Below are 22,372 nucleotides of genomic sequence, written 5' to 3' on the forward strand. Positions count from 1 at the left end.
ATTGTCGGTATTTTTTATTTTTGAGCCACAAATATTGTGGTCCGGCCCAGTTGAGATGTAATTGGGGGTGGATGTGCACCGCGTAGTTAAATGAGTTCGACAACCCTTCATCCATCCACCGTTTTCTGAGACACTAATCCTCACAACGGTCACGGGAAGGCTGGAGCCGATCCCAGAACTGTAAATATCTGACGGCCAATAAAGTTATTTAAAAAAAAAAAAACACGTCAGCGGCATGAGACAGACGGCAGCTGAGAGAAGTAATGTGCGGATCAGACTACAAGACAATGCCTAGCAATAAACCTTCCCAAAAGCCATACTTACATTTCAGCTTCCTGCATCTGTGTCCGAGTTACCACTTTGCATTAATGCCGTGTTATTATACTGTAGCTATAAAGCCACTTCTTCATTGACAATGGCACCATGTTTTGTTTTTCAATAAAAAATACTTTAGAAAAATTAAGTAATGAAAAAAATACATGGAAAAAGGATATAAAAACTAATGAAAGTGGAGCTCCGCTGTTCTCATGGAATAAACACTGAATAGTGAAAATTCACTCATTTTTGATGCCCTTTATAATTGCAATGAATTATCATTCCCTACCTCTGCAAAAAAAAAGTCAAGCTTATAAGTAAGAATTAAGAACTCAAATTTGATGGAAAAAAAATCTGCAATTCTGAGATTTTTATTAGACTAAAAATATACAAAACTTCATGAACAATAAAAATTAAAAAAATTATAACAATGTCAAAGCTAAAGATAAAAATATGTGATCAAAACAATTTTTTTTCAAGTGAAATTAGATGACAGAGGGAAAAAAGTAAGAAATGATTATCGTATGCTTTGGTTGCATTTGTCAGGACGTATGTGCCCCACCTTGGCAGCAGCCTTACCAGGCCTGATAGGTGGTGCCGGAGGACAAAGTGGCATAATGATGAAACCGTTCTTGCCTTTTCCTGTTGACAACACTGCTGCTCCACCTGCACTGCCTCCCATTTTCCCAAACTTCAACATGGTGTGTATTTATATATATCCACACGTCTTAGATAATTATTGGTAGACATTAGCTGTTATTTTTTTGTATGTCCATTGTCCATTTGTGATGCTAACATTAGCCGCTAGTGTTGTGAGGCTCTGTTTGTGTGTCCCAGATGGACCCCGTGCAGAAAGCAGTGATCAAACATACATTTGGAGGGGTGGCCAAGACTAGTCAGAGAAAACAGCCAATCAAGTGCAGCGTCTGCCAGCTCAGGTTCAACTCGGATGTGAGTGTGGCCGTGCCTCTCATCTGCTGCAGAGTGAAGCCAGGTGTTTCATTGGATTGTTTGTTTGTGTGTGTGTGTGTGTGTGCGTGCGTGTGTGGTGTGTGTGTGTGTGTGGTGTGTGTGTGTGTGTGTGTGTGTGTGTGTGTGTAGTCGCAGGCCCAGGCTCACTACCAAGGCAGTCGGCATGCCAAGAAGGTGAAGATGCAGAAGAACAACGATGACAACAAGCTTTCAATCAACACACACGCTAATAACACCGGTGGTGCCCCTCCCGTAGCACTGGGCACCAATCAGAACACAGGTTGAGTTTGACGGACTTCTTTTGTTATTGTTAACTCATGTTTATTATTATTTTGCTTATTAAATCTTTTGATTTGCTTTTATTCATAACTTAATTTCTTCTACTCATTCTTTCTCTTGCCTGTCCACTTATAATTTCTTTTGAAATCTTCGTTACTATACAAACACACACGCGCGCACACACACACGCACACACTGTTGAAACGATAAATTTACATACACTGTGCCAGAAGCTAGAATTTTACTTACATTGTCCAAAAACATTCTCTTCATTTTTTGTCTGAAGTCAAATCAGACTAAACCTTTGCTGTTTCAGGTCAATCAGAATCACCACCACCATTGTTTGTTTCCTAAATGCCACATTAATGAGAGAGAGAATTTCATAGATAATTTTACATTATTTTCTTCAAGGTCAAAAGTTTACATACTTTTGGGGTTTATTGAGTTGTGTTTCCTTTGAACTGCATGACTTGGGTCAAATGTTTTTGGTAATCTTGCATTCCTCCTTACAGCACTGGTGTAACTGAGTCAGGTTTGTCGGTTGCCTTGCTCGCACACGCCTTCTCACGTTTTCCCCAATTTCAGAGCTTTGTGATGGTCACTCCAAGATATTGGCTTTGTAATCCACAAACCACTTTTTTAACCGTTTTGACAGTATACTAATGGTCATTGTCCATTTGGAAGACCCATCTATCCATCCATTTCTGAGCCGCTTTTCGTTACGAAGGGTGTCTGCCATCCTAGGGAGAATAGGCTGCACGGAAAATTGATGGATATATACTGACACCTACTGTAAGCTTTGTAGTGTTAGGATGGTTTGTTTTAATGACATTGTCTTTGTGTTTTAATATAATGTGTTAAAAAAATAGTACAATTTGAAATGGGCTAATATTGACTGATTAATTGATCGGGCCTTAATTATTGTTGCGTTTACTGTTGTCTCTTTTTCCTTCAGACAACCAGGTTAGCCTGGGCTCCAAACGTAGCTCTGCTCCGGCCCCACTTCCTCTTCCTCAGGAATCTCCTCCGACTTCAGAGTGGGAGACTGAGCAGGCCAAGAAGCTGCTCTACTGTTCGCTCTGCAAAGTTTCCGTCAACTCGGTCATGCAGCTCCACGCCCACAATTCAGGTCAGCAATGCTAACCATGCAAACACTAACCACGGGTGTTAGCATTATGAACTTCAGGGGGATACTCCAGCAAGAAGGTTATGTGAAAATCCAGCAGTTGACACCCCCCTCTTGAGGCAAAGCCTACTCAATCAGTTTCAGAGAGAAGAGAAGAAAAATACAGACTCCATGAACATAACCTTCTCATTAGCACGTTTTGTACAATGACATTCTAGCGATCTCATCCCACCTGAAGCAAACAATATATGCTTCCCTCCATGAGCCTATCGATACTGAGCCATTCCGAATTATGCATATAATTTTCTGCTATATATTTATTATGGATGTACAGTGATGTATTTAAAAAATTATGTTTCTGAACAAACTTCACAATTACTGCTGGCAAATAGAGCATGAAACTTGATTCAATCTATTTTATTTATGCACTTTATGGGAAAAGCTGATCCTCAAATTTGTTTCCAATACTTTTCGCTACTCTGCAAAAATTTGGTTGCAAGTTCAACAGGAGACAATGCTAACGACCAGCGAGTAAGGAAAAAAATCCCATAAAAAGGGCATGTCACATCCGTCAGCTTGAAACAAACGTGTCTGAAAAATGTTGTGATGAAGACAAGCATACTGTATCCATGTGAAATCACCGAAAGATGACGCATGCTCATCAAGCCTGATGTATGCATTGCTCTAAAGAGTTGCGGTTCCCGATGTTGCACTTGTAACCTCAACCAAACACACTTAACAGGATCCATGTTCAGGTCCTATCACTCTCAATGAGTTACAGTGCCTTGTGAACATATTCGGCCCCCTTGAACTTTTCAACCTTTTGCCACATTTCAGACTTCAAACATAAAGATATAACATTTTTATTTTTTTTTGGTCAAGAATCAACAACAAGTGGTACACAATCGTTAAGTGGAACAAAATTTATTGGATGTTTTATACTTTTTTAACAAAAGAAAAGTGGGACGTGCAATATTATTCGGCCCCTTTACTTTCAGTGCAGCAAACTTACTCCGAATGAGCCAATGTTGACTGATGATGATAAATAGAATCCACCTGTGTGTAATCAAGTCTCCGTATAAATGCACCTTCCCTGTGATAATCTCAGGGTTCTGTTTAAAGTGCACAGAGCATCATGAAGACCAAGGAACATACTAGGCAGGGCCGAGATACTGTTGTGGGGAACTTTAAAGCCGGATTTAGAGACAAAAAGATTTCCTAAGGTTTAAACATTGCAAAGAGCACTGTGCAAGCAATCATATTGAAATGGAAGGAGTATCAGACCACTGCAAATCTACCAAGACCCGGCCGTCCCGCTAAACATTCACATCGAACAAGGAGAAGACTGATCAGAGATGCAACCAAGAGACTCATGATCACTCTGGATGAACTTCAGATTACAGCTGAGGTGGGAGAGTCTGTCCATAGGACAATCATCAGTCGTACACTGCACAAATCCGGACTTTGTGGAAGAGTGGCTAGAAGAAAGCCATTTCTCAAAGATATCTATAAAAAGTCTCTGTTTAAAGTTTGGCACAAGCCACATGGGAGACTCACCAAACATGCAGGTGCTCTGGTCAGATGAAACCAAAATGGAACTTTTTGGCCACAATGCAAAACGATATGTTTTGTGTAAAAGCAACACGGCTCATCATCGTGAACACACCACCCCCACTGTCAAACAACGTGGTGGCAGCGTCATGGTTTGGGTCTGCTTTTCTTCAGGGACAGGGAAGATTGTTAAAATTGATAGGAAGATGAATGTAGCCAAATACAGGACCATTCTGGAAGAAAACCTGTTGGAGTCTGTAAAAGGCCCGAGACCAGGACAGTGAAATTTATCTTCCAACAGGACAATTATCCAAAACATATAGCCAAATCTACAATGGAATGGTTCACAAATAAACGTATCCAGGTATTAGAACGGCCAAGTCAAAGTCCAGATCTGAATCCAATTGAGAATCTGTGGGCAGAGCTGAAGACTGGTGTTCACAAACGCTCTTCATCCAACCTCACTGACCTCGAGCTGTTTTGCAAGGAAGAATGGGCAAGAATTTGAGTCTCTTGATATGCAAAACTGATGAGACATACCCCGAGCCACTTGCAGCTGTAATTTCAGAAAAAAGGTGGCGCTACAAAGTATTAATGCGAGGGGGCCAAATAATATTGCACGCCCCTCTTATCAGATTTTTATTTGTTAAAAAAGTTTAAAATACCCAATAAATTTCATTCCACTTCACGATTGTGTCCCACTTGTTAATTCTTAACCAAATTTTTCAATTTTATATATTTATTTTTTAAGCCTGAAATATGGCGAAAGGTTGAATAGTTCAAGAGGGCCGAATACTTTCACAAGGCACTGCAAATGCAGGGAAGTAACATAAACAATATTATTCCGTACACTGTATTACAAGTAGGACATGATTCTTATTTATACACTGGAAAATAGGATTCGGAAAGCCAATGAAACCATAGGTCTCAGATCTGAAAAGTACCTAGTAAGTAGTTTCTACCTGAATTTTGGGAAATTCTGTGTCTTTGAGTTTTGTCATGCTTGAAGAGTTTGTTACGGACAGCAGTTATTTTTCTACCCTGGAAGAAAGTTGTCAGTGAGTCAACATACTTTTCAGAGGTCATTATCACAAGATGCGAGAGAGCATGTTGTCTCCCCTCCATTGATGATCTCTTTGGGTTGCGGTCATGCACAAGTTAGCTCAAGGTGAGTTAAGTCAAATTTAAAAAAAAAAAAAGAATGAAAACGTGACTATTCATGGGTATTTTGAAGGTACAGTATTTCAATTCAGTTAGTGTTGAGTACATACCATAAGACTTGAGTAGCTAAATCGAGATAAAGTTGGAAATATCTGACTACAGTCTAGTGACTTTTTTGCACAAAAAACATGTTTTACAGGGTGGGTAATGAGACTAATGACGCAATGGTGTGAGGATGTGTGAAATTTCCACTGAGATCCAGATTTTATAACACAGAGTTGAGTGCTCTCAGCGCTTCCCAGCCTTACAAACACAACAAAAATATAACTATACATCAAGTGTAGAAAGCATGAATTCCATATCAGGCTTCTAATGATTGTCTGCTTTGCCAAGTTGAGCATCCAACTTCAGGAAGGATGCGTGATTAAAACCTGAAGCTGACGGATCCGTGTCATTGTGAATCTGAGTGGATACCAATACCATCTACACCACAGGTCAGGCACCTATGGCCTGTGAGCCATATCTGGCTCTATTGATGGTTGCCTATGGCTTGCAAAGCCCTCATAACAACATACTGTACATGTCATTTCTGTTGCGTATGCAATGCAAATGCGGCAGTGACAGTTTGTCCTAGTAGGGTAACCGTAGTTTGCTGTCCAATATGGTAGTCAATGTGCGCAGGTGCAGAAGTGTCAAACGCAGATTGTTTTAGAACAACTAATTGTGGAAACACTTTTGACAAAGATTGCTCAAAGAAAAAAAGATGAGTATTGCAGTTTTTGGCAAGAATGGACAGAGGAATTCGCCTTGATGGAAAGAGAAGGTTCTGCTGTGTGTCTAAATTATAATGACAAAATTGCAACGATGAAATACTCAAATATAAAGCGACACTTTGACACGTGCCATACTACGTTTGCATCAAAATATCCTATGGGGTCAGCAGGAAGAGAGCATGTCAAGAGCTACTTTCCAGAGTCCAAGTTAGTCAGCAACAGATCCCCGTTTGGACTCAACAAGCTGAATGGAATTCAGATAGCTTTGCTGGTGCTTTAGCAATTGTGAGAGATGGAAAGCCATTCACAGATTGTCTGCAAGAAGTGTTCACCATCATACCATCATGATGGTAAATCAAATTGAATTAAGTTTATGATTAATGAATGGAAGTCTCAACGCCTGGGTGAGTCTTAATCTTGCAATGTACGAAACAGACTATGAAGCCATCAGCACAACCGTGCAGCACCAGAAGTCTCATTAATGGTAAGAAGTACTTTTGTCAAAATTGGTTAGCAAAAGCATAACAATGTTTTTTAAAAGAATTCAGAGACTTATTGTTCTCCAAAAGTGTTGGTCTTCCATAAATAGACCCAGTTCTTTTCTATAGAAATATAGGGACTAAATGGTAGAACAAACTTTTGGAAGGTCCGGTCGTTTCTCTGTCTTATATGAGTCATCTGTTTGTCCACGACACCAGCAACTAATGTTAGCACAGCCATTGTGTTTGTTCACAGGCACTAAGCACAAGACCATGTTGGATGCTCGTAGCAGCTCAGGTTCCATTAAAGCGTTCCCGCGAGCTGGTGTGAAGGTGAAGTCCAGTCCCGGGGCTCTCGCCGGTCCACCGTTAAAGGGTTCCGGTCTGCAGAACAAAACTTTCCAATGTCAGACCTGCAATGTCCACGTCAACTCTGAGATTCAACTTAAGCAGGTGACAATAATGAAGCATGAAGCTTTGTTTGTTATATTATCATTTGACCTGTTGTCTTTGATGCAGCACATCTCCAGCAGAAGGCACAAAGACCGTGTGGCAGGAAAGCCGATCAAGCCCAAATTCAACAAAAGTCAACACATGGTCAGTGTTGGGGTTGTTTGTAGTGTGTGTGGAACGTATTCAAACCCCCTTAAATTGTTCGGTCTTTGTCATTAAATTATATTGCAGACATTTACTCAAATCATTCATTCATCCCTCACTTATTCCTGAATATACACAAAACCCCATGTTGACAGTAAGAACCGGAATTGTAAGAATTTTTCCAGATTCATGAAAAAAGAATAAACTGAAATTTCACAGGGACAACAGTATTTACGCCACTTACTGTGACAGTTGTGTATTAAACCCCATACTATCCATTTTTTCTGATCTTCCATGTGATGGTTCAACACCCTCATCAGAGTCCAGATGTTTATATTAATTGGACTTCATTAAGAAACGCATACACCTGGTTATATATGACCCTACAGCTCACACTGCACATCAAAGCAAATGAGAACTGCCTTGAAAAGATCAGAAGGAGAAAGAATCTGCCTCTAAAAGATCTGACAAAAAATAATTTCTGATCCACTTAAGGTTCCTCAAAGCACAGTAGGTATAATCCTTAAATGTAAGACATTGGGACGATCAGAGCTGTTTGTGGCTACATCCAGCATGTTGATCATTTCAATCCAGGCCACCAAAGATTGGCACAGAATCTCCCAAATTATATTAAAATCATGACACCATTTGGTTTTGTCCTGTAATCCCGAGTGTTTCCACCTAGTTGTAGTGTAGTGCCCAGTAGTTCCACCAGGTTGCGCAGTAGGTACTATGATACATTGACTTGACTTTCGCTGTTCTGTTTTTACTCTGCCACTGCTGTGAACCCTTCTTCAAACATGAATGGGCCAAAGAAATGAAAAGTTGACATTGAGCGTTGAGTGTTTAAAATAAAATAGATTACTACAGTATTTTCCAGATGATCGAGTGCTACAGTTAATAAGTCATGGACACTGTGTAGCCCCCTCCCTCACCATACACTAGCCGCGTCAGGCCATACTTCGCAGATGTATATGTATTGGTATGTTGTAAAATTAGATATTCACACAGAAATACTTTGAAAAATGTTTATTGAGATGTTTCCAAACAGTGACGGTAACACAGCAGTAAAACAGCTATAAGATAACAGAAAAGTTGTTTTTATTCCCCCTCCTCCTGTTCACTCAAAGCACGAAAGTTGTCTTCAGTTTCAGAGTTCAAGAAGTCTCCGTGACTCACCATTTTCATCTCTGTTGCTCTCAATGTCATTTTCATCTCGAGTTACCGCTGAATTTGTGCTGCTCTTCTCACGTAGCTCTCAAGCCATTCGAAATCTGCTGCTGATAGGTAATTCTTTCACACTGCTCCACCCTTTTAAGATTCCCAGGCAGATAGAAAAAGTTGACCTTGGCATGCAGGCGTTTTTATGTGAAAGATTTTAAATTAATTCAATTATAAATATATATTTTGCTTTGGTTTGTGTTGTACTGGGTTTTGCTCTGAGCGTTTTGCTAGCTTCTCCGACACAAGGTAAATTCTTCTTCTACGTGCGGTTGAGGTAGATTCTTCTTATACGTTCGCTGAAGGTAAAGTCCTCTTCTTCTACACATTGGAGGCATCTGTGCATGCCCAAACCCCACTCAGCTTTCGGCATTATAAGGAACGGCCATTGTTATAACCATTATATTGAAACACGTTTTTGTTGTACGTTTAAAAACGGTAGCTGCTAGCAACAGGAAAACATTGTTTACATTCCGCCCCAACCTAGCATGAACGCAGCACTGCTACTGTTTGCCAATCAGGTAAACAAGATTTAGAAAAAAACACCCAGAATCACCTTTAATTATCTTAGATTTTAACACAGCTAATCTTAACCATGAACTCCCTAAATATAAACGGTACATAAAATGTCAGACGAGGAAAAATAACACTCTGGACCACTGCTATACTTCAATTAAACACACATATCAACTATTCCCCCCGCTCCCCTCGGCTCCTCTGATCACTGCTTAATCTACCTAATACATACATACAGGCAAGTACTTAAGTGTGCAAAGCCTTTGGTAAAGTCAGTTAAAAAGTGGTCCAACGAAGCAAAATAAGAACTTCAAAGCTGCTTTGACTGAACAGACTGGAGTTACAACTTGTACTGCAGTTTTGAAAAGCGAACTTTCACTCTACACACCCACCAAGTCACACCACCGTGCACTTCAACATTTTCAACTCCACCGTTTAACACCCATAAACGGGACGTTGGGAGCTCTTCAAATAAGAAAAGCACCAGGCCGAGACCTTATGTCCCCATCCTACCTCAAAGTCTGTGCAGACCAACTTTCTCTTGTCTTCACAAAGATCTTCAACATGTCTCTAGAACTGCGTGAAATACCAACTGCTTGAAATGCTCCACCATCCTCAAAAAAGCAGCAGTCTCAGGTCTTAATGACGACAGGCCTGTTGTCTTGACATCTGTGGTCATGAAGTCCTTTGAACGCCTTGTCCGCTGCTGGACCCATTGCAGTGTGCCTACTGAGCTAACCAGTCTGCAGAAGATGCCCTCAACATAAATCCAGGTGTGTTAAACTTGTTGCACCAGTCCCAAAAAGAGTCATGGCATAATGACCTCAAAAAGATGCTTCTACTCAATACTGAGCAACAGGTCTGAACTCTGACGAGGAATTATTTTCTTTTTTTAATACATCCGCAAACGTGCCTTTTTTTTTTACTTACCATCTGGGGTGCTGTGAATGCATAATTTAAAAAAAAAGGAACTTAAACAATTTTAACAAATTCCTGCAATATGACTGAACAATTCAACGGTGTCTGAATACTTACTGTAACATAATTTTCGAATAAGAAATAATGTCAAGTACTTTAATTAGTTCCAGCCTCGACAACCCTATTTTAGTAAAGGTATGTACACTTTAACACAATACAAGGCTATACTGTACTGTATATCAAACATGACGAGGGACGAACAATCTCTGTTAACCAAGTTAATAACAACAAGCAAAACTGTCGTCATTCAAATTTGTATTGAGTCCTACTGTTGCATTCATACACAGCTAGTCAGAAATCACAAAACGCCTAGCTTTTAACAACCATGGTGCTACAGTTTTGAAGAATAAAAAGGAAATCCACTTGACCTTGATTTCTTGGCTTTGCAGCTCTTGATATTCTTGACCTCAGCATGCAAGTGTCTCGCCTTCTCGGAAATAACTCCTGTAATTGCTATCACTCACGAGATTATTTTATTTATCCAAGCAAGCAATGACTTTTCAACTTGGTTTAGAAGTTTCTCTTTATCCTTTCGAAGACACTTCACTCCCTTGTTCATGTTAGAAACCCAATTGTCGTAGTTGTGTACTTGTTTCTTCCATGCTGTCCTGTACTTACAAGCAAGTCTTGCAATACATCGTTTAAAGCTGAACGATTGCGAGCAAGATTTCCAGTAGGTGCACTAGAGCTTAAGGATTTTTGTTTTAAAAAAAATAAATAAATAAATTTCAGAGGGGTATTGTGATTTTGATTCATGATTTTCTTCTAATCAAACTGTAGTGCAATATTCACGATGTACAGCAACATTTCCAAACATGACAAAGAGTTACCATCAAAACAAAAGAGGAGCCGCAACTAAAATTGGGTATCTGGCAGGAAGCCTACTTGCTACATATCTCGAAAAACAGGTAGCGATTTTATTATAAAACGATATCTTAATTGGCAGCACAATTTGATGTGATTCGATTCAGTAGGGGTGCAATAGGATTCTCGAGTTGTTTTGGTTTGGAAAAAATGTAATAATTGCTAATAGTTCATAATACAGAACCTTGTCTTGACTTGAAATGCCATACCAATGTCTTTTTTCAAAAATGCAAAAGACCACTTAATCTTGACCTTTGTTACTCTATGGCACTGTTAAAAAAAAAAAGTAGTCACCCACCAATTGTGCTAGATCACTCACTTATTAAGATGAAGCCGGTAAATTTCATCATAGGTATACCTCACCAATGAGAGACAAAATGAGGTGGGACTAAAAAAAAAATCCTGGAAATTGCTGTCAGATTTTTTTGAAGAATTTATTAGCAAGCATACTTTTTATTTTTAATATACCCTTTGTTAGCAAAGACAGAGGTCAAACATTTTCTGGAAGTCTTCACGCGGCTTTCACACATTGCTGGTATTACGGCCCATTCCTCCATGCATCTCTTCTCAAGCAGTAATGTTTTGGGAATGTCTGTTTTCTATGGGGTTGAGCTCTGGACACTCGCTAAGTCACTCCAGGACCTTGAAATGTTCCTTAAGAAGCCACTCCTTTGTTGCCTGGGGGCTGTGTTCTGTTTCATTGTCATGCTCAAAAAAAAAAACAGCCACATATCATCCTCAATGCCCTTTCTGATGGAAGGAGGTTTTTGCTCAAAATTTCACGATACAGGAATCCTTTGTTTTACGCAGTTAATGGGGACCATAACCCACCGTGAAATGTGAAAAAACGCAAAGTAGGGTCCATCCATGACCCTAGGAATTTTTTTGTATGTGGGTACCAGAATGATTAATATATGTAAACAGTATTTATACTTTGCTGCTCGGAAGGCTTTATTGATTCCTTTAAACACTCAGCATCAACGTGTCCTTTCTTAAACACTACTCCCCAGCTGTCGTCGGTAAACTTTCACTGTACACATTCGTAACTGCTCGCACTGTGCGTTTTTTTCACCATATTTTCCGCACTATAAGGCGCACCTAAAAGCCTTTAATTTTCTCAAAAGCCGACGGTGCGCCTTATAATCCAGTGCGCCTTATATACGGCTCAGTGTTGAGGCTTTAGTGCCATTTAGTCCATCTAATTAATCCATAACGTAACCCCAGCCTCGACTATAGCGTCTATTCTATGCGCCTTATAATACGGTGCGCCTCATATAAGAAAAAAGTTTGAGAATAGGTCATTCATTGAAGGTGCGCCTTATAATGCGGAAAATACGGTATATCCTTTTTCACTGTCGCTGCTCCAGACGCCTGCACAGTCTGTCTTACTCGAACACATGCTCACACGTGCGTAGACGCGCGCGCGCACACACATTCATCAATGCTGCCTTCTGAGAGAGGCAAAGAGGCTTGTTTAGGTGGTGAAGGAGAGGCTCGTTAGTAGAGGCTCGTTAGGAGAGGCTCGTTCGTAGAGGCTCGTTCGTAGAGGCGTTTTCACTCAACTGGAGCATTGCACATGATGATCATTTTCTTCCAAAAATTCATGTTAAAAGATTGGACCCGCTAGGAAATTCTTCCTCCATGTAATGGCGAGCAGCACATAGAGAGGCACGGTTTTGAGGCCGTATCTTTTTTTAAGTTTTTTGAACCAGCCTTTGCTGGCCAAAAAGCCTCATCCTTAGGGGGCCAAAACAATGCAGCTTCCGTTTTCACATTTCTCTTAGCACACCGAGGTACCACCTCTTAGGTACTACGGAGGAAGATTTTGCAGGGGCACAACGCTCCGGTGGTATTGTATCTACATAATCAAAAGTTAATCGCGAACACAACACTAAGATACAGTTAATATGCGAGACAGTCAACAAGGAATTGAGTTGGAACAAGGGAAGTTGCTGGTTGAGACTTTGATGATGCACAGCCAATTAGCTCACGGGATATAGCCACTCTTGCTCTCCTCTCATTGGTCAATATCCCGCCTGGAACCAATCACGCTTGCTGTATCAAAGCGTCTTTCTGCAATATGCCAGGAAGAGGTGTGGGAGATTTTAAGTGCTGGCTCATTCCATTTGTCATCTGCTCTTCCAATTGTTTGGATGACTCCAATGAGTCTGTCTGCACCTTGTCTCGCCTTTTCTTGATCCTCCGATTATTTGGGGACAACTGCATTCTTTTGTCCTTGATTTTTGTAAACATTTTCTTTTTGGGGCGGTGAATGACGTGCACAGTAAAAAATGTTGGCAGCCAATAACTTAACGCCTTGTCTATTTAGACAGAAACCGTCTGCTTCCAAAAAATGCAGAAATTGTCAATGAATCTCACGGATATTACAGTCCACAGTTCACTTAACCACTTATTCAATTGACGGAGCCTCGAGAAACGTTCATGTTGAAATCGTACAAGTGGAAAAGTTCCGCTTATAAGAACCACAGCATCCAAACATTGCACTTTTGTTAGGAGATCAATAAAATCGCACTTCAGTACCTTTGATTGCTGCTTGAGAACTTCCAGGGCCCGTGTGTGTAATGACAGATTTCAAAGTTGGATGCTGTGATCTCCACGATTTTTTGAGACATATCAGACACCGTGTCATAGGTAAAACACACTACTTTGGTGGTGTTCTCACTGCAAATATATTTCACATCCTTGATGGCTCCATCACCAACTATTAATGTTTGGGGTCCCAATTTTTTCTTGGGATTTAATTTTATTCCTTTCAGTGGTAGTGGAGGATGAGTATTCTTTGCCAGTGTCTTGTAAAAGTGGCTCAAATCTATTTGTAACTCTGATGTCAATGTTTTGCATTGACTCATGTTCTTTTTTTCTTGCTGTTCGCTTTAACGACCGTTCATGGCTGCTCACACGGTGTTGAGGCACCTCGCAACACAGGCCAGCCGGTTTCCACAGCAATCTGCTGGTTTTGTTGTGTCCTCCTTTTTTAGATGTCCCGTATATTTGGGCTTTGCTCCCAGTAAATTCCACGGAGAACTCCTGGAGGATCCGTTATTGTTTCCACAGTCCACATCTCTCGTCGTTGTTGAGCTAAGTGGCTGTCTGTTAGCACACTTCTGCTCACCATTTTGAGACATCACTAGAGTGGTTGCATTCCCTGACTGTCCAATTACATTCACATAGACTTCAAGATGATAGGTTTTTTATTTTTATTTTTTAAAAGACGAAAACAAGCTTATCAGCAATGGCAACAGAGGCAAATCAAGCAGAGTAAGGAAAAAAGACATCTGCACTGTACGAAAAGCAAGGAAGTAAAATGGGTGAATGTTGATTTAGTGATTTGACATTCCAATATTAAGTTCACAGAAAGACTGAACGTACTGGATGTAAAAGAATTGTCACCCAAGTGAGTTTAAGATATTGTTTTTTAAATTATTTTATTTAAGGAAAAAAAGACCTACAATTACACGGCCCAATGTGGAAAAACTAATTTCTTGCCTTGTTAAATCATTAATTAATTGTGACTTGTCAAAACTTCTGGTTAATTTCCACTGATCATACCCAAGCCTTATTACCTCCAGGTCTTTTCATTCAAGAAATCACTTAAACAGAATCTGTCTTTACAAAATTAAATCAGACATAAGTTTACACCAATCCCCACCACCCCGCCACCCACTCACCCCCGCGCGCACACACAAAAATAAAGACTTGTAAGAAATTCTAGAGAATTTTAAAAGTAAAGTAATTGACATCTATCAGTCTGGAAACAAAAGCAATTTCTAATGCTTGACGATTTCTTTGGCCTATTGAGAGATCCATTTTCCCCACATGGAGAAAACATGGAACAGTGTTGAACTATCCCAGGAGTGGACAGCCGACAAAGTCTACCCCAAGAAAACAGCAATTGCATATTCAGGAGGCCACACAGGAACTCGGGAAAACTTCAAAAGAAGTGTAGGCCTGCCTTGCGTTGTGTTCATGACACAACAATAAGGAAGTGATTGGGAAAAAATTGCTCAATGGCAGCGTTTCAAGGCAAAAACCCCTGATGACCAATAAGTGAATAAAGGTTCATGTTTCTTTTGGCATAAAACATTTGAATTATTACCTAGGCTTATGGGAGAATGTTAAATGGACGGACAAGATGAAAGTTGAGGTTTTTGGAAGACACATGTCTCGTTACATCTGGTGTAAATGTAGAAAAATCTCATACCAACAATCAAACATGGTAGTGGCAGTAAGATGGTCTAGGGTTTCTGTGTCCTTCAGACCTGGACATCTTACAGTAATTTATGGAACCAGGAATTTTTCTCTTTATATGAAAATCCTGAAGGAGAATGTTCAGCCATCAATGTGTGACCTCAAGCATAAGCAGATTTGTGTTCTGCAGTAGGATAATGATCCAAAACAGACCAGCAATCCCACATTTGAATGCCTGAAAGCAACAAATTGAAGGTTTTGGAGTGGCCTAGTCAAAATGCAGACTTGAATCAAATTGATATGCAGTAACAACTTAAAATGGCCATTCATGCTTACAATCCCTCCAATTTTGCTGAATTAAAACAGTTCTGCAAGAAAATTTTGGCCAAAATATCTCCACAGAGATGTGAAAGACTCATTGCCAGTTAGAAATCGGTTGGCGTCTGTGGTTCCTGGTTAGCAACCAGCTACAGTGTGCCCTTGCTCATTCGTAGTTCACTGTTCGCAGCCCTGCTTATTCGCGGATTTTGCTCCCCCCGAGTTTTGTGGTTTTTTTTAATGCACCATATTTTCACAATCATAGAAGTCTTATATTCTCTTTGAAATAGACGAGGCACTGCATTAGACAGAATTGAAGACTTTTAGGTACATCTTATGGTTGCAAAATATGGTACATATCCTACATAACTATATTAATACTGCATTCATTTACGGATTTTCATTATTCGGAGGGGTATCAGGAACGTAACCCCTGTGAATAAGGCGTGAACATTTTATTAGGTGTCGGGGGGGGCCTTTTTTTTTAAATTTCCTTCATGAATTAAATCATTTAAAACAGCATTTTAAGTTCACTTGGGTTATTTTTTATGAATATTTGTTTGATTATCTTAATGGGTGGGGAAACTCAAAGAATTTAAGAAGGGGGCCAATACTTTTACATAAGATTAGAAAACTAGTTTTTAATGCTATCAGTTACTGTTAAAGGAATAACAAATTGCAATTGTTCTCTGCCATTCTTGCAACATTTCCTCTTCTGTCAGGAGATGACCAGGCCTCCACTGTCCTCCTCCATTGTCCCATCCTCTGATTGGTCCTCATCTTCCTTCCTCCATCCTGCGCCTGGACCAATCAGAGCGAGCCAGGGCTCCTCCATCCTTTTTTCGCCCTACTAAAGCAAGAAATCCTCCTAAAAAGAACAACAGGTATCTGCAATGTTCTTGACTCGGATTAGGGAATCGTGAGCTAATGATGCTAACATTAGCAGCTAGTGTTTGTTACGCTTATACAGTGAATCCTCGGTTCTTGAACGTCCCCGTTCTCGAATAAAATTGTTTTTTGAACGAAAGGTTTGAGATTTTTTTTTTTTTTTTTTTTTTTTTGCTTCTGTTTTCGAATGAAAATCCAGTACTCGAACGCACCCGGGAAAAAAAACGGAAATAACATAACGCAGCCCGACCAGCTGAACTACAACGCGCTTTGTTACTGTGTGTAACGCAGCCTCTGTACACAGACGTGTCCCGGTAGCAATATTTACTGACTGTTTATTCTTCCTATTAAGGACTATTAACCCCTAATCAGGGCTTCAACAAAGTGACATTAGAAAAGTTCTTTGGGAAAAGAAAAGCACTTCCAGGGGGCGAGTCACTCCTACCAAAGAGATTTGATAGTTTTTGCATTGATTTTTTTTCTTGCGAACTTTAATAATCCTCTGTTTCATGAGCATTTTTGCATTTTTGTTTCTTTCAAAGATTTCATTAACTCGAGTTACAAATTAATGTTTGTTAATTTTTGTAAATATAAAAAGCAATTTTCTTTGCCCCACCCCATCATTATTGCTTGTTTAAAGTTATTCTGCACTTTAGTTAATAAGAAAGAGTTTACAAGACTGGGGACTGAGTTGCTACAGATATGGCAATGCACTCCTAGCCTAGCCTACTCTACTACTAAAGCATACATTTTAAGCAAAAAATAAATACATTTCTGAAATTATTTCATTATGTAAAGTATTTAAACTAAACATGTATTTCTACAATGCAGTTTATCATCAGAAAAAGATTTTAAAACATGCTTTAAAAAGCCAATTTTTTAGGCTTGGAATGCATTATTTCTTTTTCCATTTATTGTAATGGAAAATATCAATTCGGATTTCGAAGGAATCACTTCTTGAACCGCCTTCTGGAACAGATTGTGGTCGAGAACCAAGGTTATACTGTATTAGCAATTTGTCTTTTTTAATGCTAACCTTAGTGATCAACTGGTCTCGATGATCATGCAGGTTTGGAGGTTCTTCCTCTTCTGCCTGACTCGTCGTCCATGGTGTAATGTCATCCAACTGTCGTCCAATTATCGTGCGGGACTTCAAGAACAAAACTTGCTGAAGCACCTCGGACTACTTCCAGCTCCCCCTGGACTTAACAAATTGACCCATGCAAGCGCTGGCCGCTAATTTTAGCATTGTTAACTCACACAAACACTAGCCACAAGAATTTTCACTAATACAATGGTGTGCTTTTTTTTTTTTGGCTGGCAGTGACAGTTTGATGAAAACAATTGATTTGTTTTGTTTTTTGGTTTTAAAACAATTTTATCTTCTCACTGTGTGGACCAGATATGTAGAAGTTAGCATTAGCATTGTTATGGATTGATTGGTTGAATGTTTTGTGATTGACATTTAATAAATTTAATTAATTACGTCACCCTGAATAGCTGGGCTGAAACCTGTCCAAATTTGGTTACAGTGGATCTATGCATGTTCGTGGTTCCTCCTTGTTTTAGTTCCTTTTTATTTATTTTTGTTTTTCCAACTGATTTTTATGGAAACCGCTTATTGCCAATAGGTATATTCTCAGTTATTAAAAATTGCTTGGGTTGGAAAAAAAATCTCATTGCCATTATATTGGGCGGCAGTTATTTGTAGATTTTCACCCATCACGGTCAGGCCCAATCTGTACTCGCTGTGAATAGTGGAACTCCACTGTATTTCCTTTTTTTTTTTTTTTTTTTTTTTTTTTAAACAAATCGAGGTTATTGCTTAGTCTCCACGTAGTGTTATTTAAAAAAAAATGATCAGTAAAACTTAAGTATTGAAAATGGCTAGCTCTCTTGTGTTCGTGACTCCTCCCAACCTCCCACCCACCCCCACAATTTCCTTAAAAGTAATGTTTCTATATGCAGTCTTGATAATGATGCAACCAGCAAAAGAAGCTCCTCCACTTGTGATGATGTCGTCAAGATGCAATAATGTCAAAAATGCAATATTAGTTGTTAAAGTTGTTGTAAAATTTGTAAATACTTTTTTCACATTTGTTTTGCTTGTCTCTGCTTGATTGTATGTTTGACAATGTCGTAGTTCATCTACATTAGTGATTGTCAATGTGTACAGGAGCTCCCTCTGACTATCAATCCACCCATTTTTTCCTCCACTTATATGGGTTTGGGTTGTAGCAAAAGCAGCTTAGGTAGGGGAGCCCAAATTTGCCCCTCTCCAGCCACTTTGTCCAGTCTTCGTAGAGTAGTAGTCCAAAGCCTTCATAGTGACCTGTGTCCAGGCAAGGCAAGCGATGTCCATTTATTCTCATCAACATGGAGGGTCTTTGAGCGTGGGAGTGTTGTCTCCCACGGTCACCTCGGGACTGTATGTCCTGGGTGGTCCTAGCAGGGACATAAAGCCCCGGAGAAATAAGCTCCGAGGATCATTGGAACGATAACTTGACTGCTCACGGAGGGGGTGCGCCCTCGAGCCTCTAGTGGAAGTATGCCAAAGAAGCACTGGATTACATTTTACATTACTGTTTGCTGGGAATCGGGACGGGCGAACAAAATAGCAGAAATCTGCAGATAAATTGACTGCGATTGTAAGTGTATTAGGGGGATACCCACCCAAAAATAAACCAAAACATTTCTGCAGGATCTGTTTTCTTCCTGCATCCCGAAAACATCTATGGTAGGTTCACTGAAAACTACAATTGTCGTAGGTGTGTGAGTGAGGTGAGTACGGAAGATTGTTTCTTTATTAATGCGCTGTAATTGGCTTGTGACCCGTTGAAGTTGTACCTCACCCTAAAATAGGAGGGAAAGGCTCCACCGTGCCCATGACCCAAGTGAGGATACGTGGCATGGAAAATGGATGGGTGGTTTATTTTAAAATATACAAGTACAACTTAACTTGCAGTACGTGTAATACATTTTTGCAAAACGTCAATTTAACATGATTTTGGCTGATGTGTATTGAGTACCAGAATTCCCATTCACTTCCGTTTAATATTGTCTTAGAAACTTTGTTTTTCATGACTTTTTATTGCGGTGTCCAATTTTGGACAAGCTGATGTCAAGCATAGTTAAAGGTCTAGTGTCATCCTTGTAAACATTCTAAAATAGATATTGAAATGAAAAATACATATAAGATTATTCACTTCAATGTCGACACGAAAAAATAGATACGAGCGGAGAGCGCGTCATCCATGCGCAAAGTTGCGGAAGTCTCATTCGACATCCAAGTGGTCGCCATATTGGCTGCATTTACTCTCTGTGATGTTACCCCGGACATTCGCCATTTAAAACACGCTGTGGCACCTACTGTAGGACATTCCCATTCAGACACGGAAGCTCTTTTTGAAGAAAACATCTCACAACTGAGTGAAGTTACCGGGGCAATATTACTTTATTGTTTTGAGCCATATTCTGATGATATGCGATCACGGCCAAACCGCCTCCCCGCCCTATCCACCTCTGCGCGGCGGTGTTAAACGGCCACTTCCGCGGCGGACATGATCCACCGCGGCAACGACCCACCCTGGCTGACAAGGCCGGCGGCAGGATTGGCCTTGTCAACAAGGGCGTGGCCGGTGGCGATCCACAAGGCCTGCAGAGGCCGTCTTTCAGCAGCTGCTGCATGGAAGCCTTCCGATGTGCACATCGACACAATTAGCAACCCTGATTTATGGATTCCGCCTCCCCAAAAAAAAAAAAAAGTTGTTTTTTTTAGTAGCTCTATACACACATACCTGTCATTTGGAACCCACGAAGCTCTTGTCCTCTGCATCCGTGCAATCCATTTTTCATGACGAACGGGATCTCTTGCAAACTTATGAAGGGTAAATCCATCCTCCCGAGTGTTCAAGCAATGTCCAGGAATGCAATGATCCGGCATTTTGGCTAACACCAAGGAAGAACGAGCTACCTTCCCAGAGGTAAAACTAATAGAAACAAACGAGTCCACTTGAGGGCGGTCTTGCCATCTACGTCACTTCCTGCTTCTTCTCGAAAAATTATCCCTTGAGAGGATTTTCATGGCGGGAGTTACAAAAACTGGTATACGTCAAAATCATGTTTTGTGGTGGAAAAAAACGCATGGGTCCATGTCGGCTGCCGTTTTTTTTTTTTTTATTCATAACATACTAAAAATCATGCATTTCATGACAGTGGCACTTTAAACACCAGAGCTTCTGTACAGCAGAGCCACTCAGGAAGGATTTGTCTTAAATGTGAAGTTGTGTCACAAGTTGAACTGACTGAGGCCACTTTTAATTTCGGCCTAGAAATTATTTTCGGCCTCGAAAAAACATTTCATCGTAGTCTCCTTTACATCTCATAATGCAAGGTGTTACTCATTTGATTATTTGAAAAATGTTCAGATGATGAAAAATGTTTAGATGACCAAATATATGTCTCCATATGTTGTGTGTAGTGGCATATTAGCCTCATGCAAAAGGTATTCACGTCACATTTTATGTTACAGGTTCAATTCAAAATGGATTTTTGTTTTAGCATAGCCCCATAATGATGTGAATTTGTTGGTTTTTTTGGGGGGGGATTATGGAATTTATGCAAATTATGAATATTAAAAAAGAAGTCTTAACATGCTTTGCTATGGAGTTTGAGAAATTGAGATCAGGTGCTTCTAGTTTCCACTGATCATACTTGAGCGGTTCCTAAAGTACAACTGGAGTCCAAGTGGTAAATTCAGTTGATTGGACATGATTTAGAAAGAGACACAACTGTCTACATAAGTTCCAACAGGTCACTGCACGTCTGAGCACAAACCAAGTATTAAGTCAAAGGAGTTGCTTGTAGATTGTGTTGAAGCTCAAATCTGGGGGAAGGTACAGAAAAATGTCTGCTACTTTAAAGGCTACAGTGAGCAGAGTGACCCCATCATCATCCGTAAATGGAAGAAGTTCCAAACCGCCAGGACTCTTCCGAGAACTGGTCGCCCATATAAACTGAGCAATTGGTGGAGAAGGGCCTTAAGAAGGGAGTTGACCAAGATTTCCATAGTTACTCTGTCGGAGCTCCAGTGGTCCTCTTGGAAAGAGAAGAACGTTCCAGAAGGACAAGCATCTCTGAGGCTTGCCTGTGTGGCAGTGTGGCCACATGGAAGCTACTTCTTAGTAAAAGCCAAATGGACGCCTGTCTGTTTGCAATAAGTCACTGGAAGGATTGTCAGACTGAGGAAAAAAATCTCTGGTTGATTTCTTTGGCGTGAATGCCAAGAGTCATATTTGGAGGAAACAAGGCACTGCTTATTCTGCGGGCATGTTCAGATGTAGGAAGGACCACGAGAACCCCCCCCCCCCCCCCACCGCCGCTAAATGTGACAAAATATAGCTCATATTTTTGGCGTGAGCAGCTTTACGAACAGAACCGCATAATTATAGTGTTTTACTATTATTAACTAAAGTGCCGACAGCAAACATGGTCAGTCACGTAACATGGCTAAGCTTTTAGTCAGTGTCTTTGGCATGACATAAAAAGTCCAAGACTCCATTTACGATCTGTATGTAGCCCATAATGCAACGTGACTTTGTTCCATGAACAGAAATAGGCATGGAAAACCTGATAACTAGTGGTCGGCTATTGACTTCCGTAGGCTTTTTGCCCACAGAGTCTTGATGTCACGGCGAACGCTCCCATTGATTAGTCATTTATTATTATTATTATTATTTTATTATTATTATTATTATTTTCCTGAATTTAAGCGTAGTCTGAATATTCAACATGTGCATAACGTTACTGTGGCTAATGTAATTTTTAGGAATAAAACCGAATGTTTTGATGAGTATTTAGGGTTGCTCTGTTACTGTATTTTCATGTTGGTCATACAGGAGAGCTAAATCGTTTGAGGTGGTACTCAACTGTCAAAAGTTTGAGAACCTGTGATTCAGTGTCCAGTCAAACGATTGTCACACACGACCACAACGTGTATTTTTGTATTCAAAACCTGGAGTTCGTTTGTGTCATCACTCCTGATGCTATTGATAATGCTTAGCGTTTGTACGCATGTTCTCATGACACTAACAGTAACTGCTGGCATGGTGGGAAGTTTGACGATC

At 40.1% G+C, this 22,372-nt stretch overlaps 1 protein-coding gene across 1 annotated transcript in view; it reads left to right on the forward strand.

Annotated features, from left to right (window-relative positions):
* Positions 1 to 18,230, forward strand: part of LOC133512499 (zinc finger protein 385D-like) — a 31,997-nt gene extending 13,767 nt beyond the window's left edge. The window contains exons 6-13 of the mRNA XM_061842207.1: positions 862 to 1,016; positions 1,153 to 1,266; positions 1,417 to 1,567; positions 2,522 to 2,695; positions 6,913 to 7,109; positions 7,176 to 7,253; positions 16,082 to 16,243; positions 17,317 to 18,230. Of these exons, the coding sequence (XP_061698191.1) occupies positions 862 to 1,016; positions 1,153 to 1,266; positions 1,417 to 1,567; positions 2,522 to 2,695; positions 6,913 to 7,109; positions 7,176 to 7,253; positions 16,082 to 16,213 (1,001 nt within the window). The 3' untranslated portion in view covers positions 16,214 to 16,243; positions 17,317 to 18,230. The remainder of the gene's footprint in view (positions 1 to 861; positions 1,017 to 1,152; positions 1,267 to 1,416; positions 1,568 to 2,521; positions 2,696 to 6,912; positions 7,110 to 7,175; positions 7,254 to 16,081; positions 16,244 to 17,316) is intronic.
* The last annotated feature ends 4,142 nt before the right edge of the window (positions 18,231 to 22,372 follow it).

The sequence above is a fragment of the Syngnathoides biaculeatus genome, chromosome 14 (genome assembly GCF_019802595.1).
Source record: "Syngnathoides biaculeatus isolate LvHL_M chromosome 14, ASM1980259v1, whole genome shotgun sequence".
NCBI classification, from domain to species: domain Eukaryota; kingdom Metazoa; phylum Chordata; class Actinopteri; order Syngnathiformes; family Syngnathidae; genus Syngnathoides; species Syngnathoides biaculeatus.